This window comes from Piliocolobus tephrosceles, unplaced genomic scaffold (assembly GCF_002776525.5).
Source record: "Piliocolobus tephrosceles isolate RC106 unplaced genomic scaffold, ASM277652v3 unscaffolded_37219, whole genome shotgun sequence".
Taxonomy (NCBI): domain Eukaryota; kingdom Metazoa; phylum Chordata; class Mammalia; order Primates; family Cercopithecidae; genus Piliocolobus; species Piliocolobus tephrosceles.
This window is the reverse complement of record NW_022321220.1, coordinates 380-6,556: the sequence shown is the minus strand read 5'-3', so window position 1 is coordinate 6,556 and position 6,177 is coordinate 380. Positions and strand designations below refer to the sequence as shown.

Sequence of the window (6,177 nt, the reverse complement as noted above, 5' to 3'; positions counted from 1 at the left end):
ATTTTGTATTTTTAGTAGAGATGGGGTTTTGCCATGTTGGCCAGGTTGGTCTTGAACTCTTAACCTCAAGTGATCTGCTGGCCTCTGCCCCCCAAAGTGCTGGGGTTACAGGTGTGAACCACCGTGCGTGGCCAGAATGTTTATCATAAAAATCTTCAAGCAAAACCTATATGTTATGTTTGTCCTGTGGCTTCACATTCCTCCTGACACAATATTGGATACTCCAGAGAACACAGTTTGAGAAGGTTAGTTCTAGTCCAAACCTCTGATTTTACTATGAAGGAAACTGTCTTACCAAAGGTCACACAGTAGGTAGGAAACATTACATTTGCAGGGCAGTTCCTGGAGAAATGAGGTGGTCTCCAGACATTAACGGTGTTAATTCATTTTAGCTTCCCCCTGCCCCCGAGCCTGGTACTATGAAAATGCACAGACATCGCTTACCCCATCATGGAGTCTTTATAAAAATCAAATGGGGAAGTTTGTAGATTCCAGTAGGAGGAAGAGGAAGAGCTATACTGACAGAACAACTGGTTTGTTTTAATGTTTCTGGGCATATGAATCTTATAGCTGCTCATGACTCCGTCTTCAACACAGGGGAGGACTTGAGGGCAAATGTTTATTGGATGCTCCTGGCATCATCTTAGTTTGCCTACCTTGATGTTTTTGCCCTCTCTTCTTTTTGTGTCTTGACGTGTCATATGTAGTTTTGAAAGCTGTTTCAAGTCCATTTTTGGAACGATGCATAGCATACATAAAACACTTGAAATTAATACATTTACTTTTTCAAAAAAGATGCTCCCGTCTAATATCAAGTCATGTCCAGTTCTACTTCTCTGAGTCATATAGCTAGGCTAAAAATAACTTTCTTTTTTTTTTTTTTTTTTTTGAAATGAAAGGCCTCACATATTTATTACTGAACCCAGCCAACCAACGCATTCATAATAGATTCAGAGAGGAAAATACGTCAAACTCTCCAGAGAGTGGTGACATTTTCAGTTTGATATGGTAATGTGATCGTGACCTTCAGACAGCACAAATATATGTGCCATCTCATGTGCAGTTCCTTACAGACCCAGCTTGGTTCTTCTCCAATGTCTCCTTTTGGAGTTGTACCTTATTTTATTTCCAGTTTTCATCTGAATCCACTGGGGAATGGGACGATTTTGCTTTTGTTTCTTGGCCAGGAATCGCTTAATCCTGAAAGTCTTGTGAGAAGACATGGCGAGAAGTGGAGGCAAGAACACACCACGATGGTGGAGAAAGGAAAAGAGGGCAAAAATAACTTTCTTACCACAACCCTCCACCAAGGAATGAGAATTCCATTTCTTAAAAAACAGATCCTTTATTTTTTTAAGAGGCGGAGTCTCACTCTGTTGCCTAGGCTAGAGTGCAGTGGTGTGATCTCAGTTCACTGCAACCTCTGCCTCCTGGGTTCAAGTGATTCTCCTGCCTCAGCCTCCCAAGTAGCTGGGATTACAGGTGCACATCACACCACATCCAGCTAATTTTTGTATTTTTAGTAGAGGCGGGGTTTCAGCATGTTGGCCAGGCCAGTTCTGAACTCCTGACCTCAAGTGATCCACCTGCCTTGGCCTCCCAAAGTGCTGGGATTATAGGCATGAGCCACCATACCCGGCCAGAACCTTTCTTAAGATAAACCAATTGCCCTCACCCGATGATGCTAGTACATAGGGTCCTAATGCTGCCAGGAGACCACCAGGTTGAGGGTCAAATAACTGAGTTCTAGTTGTCGCTTTGCCACCTGCACAGTTTGACCATGGCATGCTACATAACTTTCTGAGCCTCAGGTTGTCACCTGTATATTGAAAGATTACCATTATAAGGATTACACAAGACACGACATTTGAAAGCATCTCATAAACTAACCATTAGCTCCTGCCTGGACTTCTACAGTAGACTCCCAGCTGGCTTCTCCCTATCCACTCAGGCCTGCTACAATCAATCTAGGTCTCCTTGCAGGTAAAGGGACCATTTAAAAAATATACAATTTGGCCAGGCATGGTGGCTCACGCCTGTCATCCCAGAACTTTGGGAGGCCGAGGTGGGCAGATCACCTAAGAGTTCGAGAACAGTCTGGTCAACATGGCAAAACCCTCTCTCTACTAAAAATACAAAATTAGCCGGGTGTGGTGGCACACGCCTGTAATCCTAGCTACTCAGGAGGCTGAGACAGAATTGCTTGAATCTGGGAGGCGGAGGCTGCAGTAAGCCGAGATCATGCCAGGCACTCTAGCCTGGGTGACAAAAGGAAAACTCTGTCTCAAAAAAAAAAAAAAAAAGAAGGGTTTTATCACCCTTCTGCTTAAATCCCTATACTCTCCTCCCATTGCCCTTAGACTAAGTTTGTATCCTTTGTAAGGTCTGTAAGGCCTATAAAGAGACTCCAGGTCCTCCTCCAGCCTCATCTTGTGTTACTTTCCCCCTTACACATGCTGTTCCAATATTTCAGCCCTCACCAATTCCCCTATCTAGCCAGCTTGCACTCATCCCAAACTTCATTCCTTCTAGAAAGCTATTCCTGCAGCCCCCCATGATATGCTCCCCCAACATCATATAATCCTTCATATAGCACTAGGTTGAACCGTATACAATTGCTATTTTGTAGGACAAAAATGGTAGACTGTTGGCAATTTTCTTTGGTTTAGCATTATAGTAATTGCTGTAATGCTAGTCATCTTGAGTCAGTTTTAAACTCTACCAGGGAAGAATCTAGATCTGACTCATAACTAGAATCCTAGAGTTCCACACCCAAACCAAGCCAATAGTAGGCACTTAATTGTTTAATTAGTCTGATACATTGGTACTACCTTTTTAATGCCAAGCATATAATTTTTATATTGTCATTAGTAGTTAAAAATCATGTTTTTTGCTGGGTGCAGTCGCTCACGCCTGTAATTTCAGCACTTTGGGAGGCGAAGGTGAGTGGATCACCTGAGGTCAGGAGTTTGAGACCAGCCTGACGAACATGGTGAAACCCCATCTCTACTAAATACAAAAAATTACCCAGGCATGGTGGCACATGCCTGTAATCCCAGCTAAGGCAGGAGAATCGCTTAAACCTGGGAGGCATAGGTTGCAGTAAGATGAGATCATGCCATTGCACTCTAGCCTGGGCAACAAGAGTGATGCTCCATCTCAAAAAAAAAAAAAAAAAAAAAAAATCCGTAAATGATACCTTACCAGTGGGCTAAATTCTATCCTTGTTTATATATATATATATATATTACACTTACTAGAATTCATGCTTTCCAGAAATGCCAGAAATGAAAATATTAAAGTGATTCTTTTTTCATTCCATTGTTTTCATTTTAATCCTGTGGAATGTATGAATAGCATTTGAAGAAAAACATGATTTTTTTTTTTTTTTTTTTGAGATGGAGCATCACTCTTGTTGCCCAGGCTAGAGTGCAATGGCATGATCTCATCTTACTGCAACCTATGCCTCCCAGGTTTAAGCGATTCTCCTGCCTTAGCTGGGATTACAGGCATGTGCCACCATGCCTGGGTAATTTTTTGTATTTAGTAGAGATGGGGTTTCACCATGTTCGTCAGGCTGGTCTCAAACTCCTGACCTCAGGTGATCCACTCACCTTCGCCTCCCAAAGTGCTGAAATTACAGGCGTGAGCGACTGCACCCAGCAAAAAACATGATTTTTAACTACTAATGACAATATAAAAATTATATGCTTGGCATTAAAAAGGTAGTACCAATGTATCAGACTAATTAAACAATTAAGTGCCTACTATTGGCTTGGTTTGGGTGTGGAACTCTAGGATTCTAGTTATGAGTCAGATCTAGATTCTTCCCTGGTAGAGTTTAAAACTGACTCAAGATGACTAGCATTACAGCAATTACTATAATGCTAAACCAAAGAAAATTGCCAACAGTCTACCATTTTTGTCCTACAAAATAGCAATTGTATACGGTTCAACCTAGTGCTATATGAAGGATTATATGATGTTGGGGGAGCATATCATGGGGGGCTGCAGGAATAGCTTTCTAGAAGGAATGAAGTTTGGGATGAGTGCAAGCTGGCTAGATAGGGGAATTGGTGAGGGCTGAAATATTGGAACAGCATGTGTAAGGGGGAAAGTAACACAAGATGAGGCTGGAGGAGGACCTGGAGTCTCTTTATAGGCCTTACAGACCTTACAAAGGATACAAACTTAGTCTAAGGGCAATGGGAGGAGAGTATAGGGATTTAAGCAGAAGGGTGATAAAACCCTTCTTTTTTTTTTTTTTTTTGAGACAGAGTTTTCCTTTTGTCACCCAGGCTAGAGTGCCTGGCATGATCTCGGCTTACTGCAGCCTCCGCCTCCCAGATTCAAGCAATTCTGTCTCAGCCTCCTGAGTAGCTAGGATTACAGGCGTGTGCCACCACACCCGGCTAATTTTGTATTTTTAGTAGAGAGAGGGTTTTGCCATGTTGACCAGACTGTTCTCGAACTCTTAGGTGATCTGCCCACCTCGGCCTCCCAAAGTTCTGGGATGACAGGCGTGAGCCACCATGCCTGGCCAAATTGTATATTTTTTAAATGGTCCCTTTACCTGCAAGGAGACCTAGATTGATTGTAGCAGGCCTGAGTGGATAGGGAGAAGCCAGCTGGGAGTCTACTGTAGAAGTCCAGGCAGGAGCTAATGGTTAGTTTATGAGATGCTTTCAAATGTCGTGTCTTGTGTAATCCTTATAATGGTAATCTTTCAATATACAGGTGACAACCTGAGGCTCAGACAGTTATGTAGCATGCCATGGTCAAACTGTGCAGGTGGCAAAGCGACAACTAGAACTCAGTTATTTGACCCTCAACCTGGTGGTCTCCTGGCAGCATTAGGACCCTATGTACTAGCATCATCGGGTGAGGGCAATTGGTTTATCTTAAGAAAGGTTCTGGCCGGGTATGGTGGCTCATGCCTATAATCCCAGCACTTTGGGAGGCCAAGGCAGGTGGATCACTTGAGGTCAGGAGTTCAGAACTGGCCTGGCCAACATGCTGAAACCCCGCCTCTACTAAAAATACAAAAATTAGCTGGATGTGGTGTGATGCGCACCTGTAATCCCAGCTACTTGGGAGGCTGAGGCAGGAGAATCACTTGAACCCAGGAGGCAGAGGTTGCAGTGAACTGAGATCACACCACTGCACTCTAGCCTAGGCAACAGAGTGAGACTCCGCCTCTTAAAAAAATAAAGGATCTGTTTTTTAAGAAATGGAATTCTCATTCCTTGGTGGAGGGTTGTGGTAAGAAAGTTATTTTTGCCCTCTTTTCCTTTCTCCACCATCGTGGTGTGTTCTTGCCTCCACTTCTCGCCATGTCTTCTCACAAGACTTTCAGGATTAAGCGATTCCTGGCCAAGAAACAAAAGCAAAATCGTCCCATTCCCCAGTGGATTCGGATGAAAACTGGAAATAAAATAAGGTACAACTCCAAAAGGAGACATTGGAGAAGAACCAAGCTGGGTCTGTAAGGAACTGCACATGAGATGGCACATATATTTGTGCTGTCTGAAGGTCACGATCACATTACCATATCAAACTGAAAATGTCACCACTCTCTGGAGAGTTTGACGTATTTTCCTCTCTGAATCTATTATGAATGCGTTGGTTGGCTGGGTTCAGTAATAAATATGTGAGGCCTTTCATTTCAAAAAAAAAAAAAAAAAAAAGAAAGTTATTTTTAGCCTAGCTATATGACTCAGAGAAGTAGAACTGGACATGACTTGATATTAGACGGGAGCATCTTTTTTGAAAAAGTAAATGTATTAATTTCAAGTGTTTTATGTATGCTATGCATCGTTCCAAAAATGGACTTGAAACAGCTTTCAAAACTACATATGACACGTCAAGACACAAAAAGAAGAGAGGGCAAAAACATCAAGGTAGGCAAACTAAGATGATGCCAGGAGCATCCAATAAACATTTGCCCTCAAGTCCTCCCCTGTGTTGAAGACGGAGTCATGAGCAGCTATAAGATTCATATGCCCAGAAACATTAAAACAAACCAGTTGTTCTGTCAGTATAGCTCTTCCTCTTCCTCCTACTGGAATCTACAAACTTCCCCATTTGATTTTTATAAAGACTCCATGATGGGGTAAGCGATGTCTGTGCATTTTCATAGTACCAGGCTCGGGGGCAGGGGGAAGCTAAAATGAATTA

General features: G+C 42.6%; 1 protein-coding gene and 1 pseudogene across 1 annotated transcript; one reads left to right on the top strand and one right to left on the bottom strand.

Moving 5' to 3' along the window:
* Positions 1 to 950: 950 nt before the first annotated feature.
* On the bottom strand, positions 951 to 1,273 carry LOC113222988 (annotated as a pseudogene).
* Positions 1,274 to 5,283: 4,010 nt separating this feature from the next.
* On the top strand, positions 5,284 to 5,691 carry LOC113222987 (60S ribosomal protein L39). The gene has a single exon (XM_026452558.1). It carries the CDS (start codon positions 5,334 to 5,336, stop codon positions 5,487 to 5,489), a length of 156 nt encoding a protein of 51 aa, XP_026308343.1. The 5' UTR covers positions 5,284 to 5,333; the 3' UTR covers positions 5,490 to 5,691.
* Positions 5,692 to 6,177: the final 486 nt, after the last annotated feature.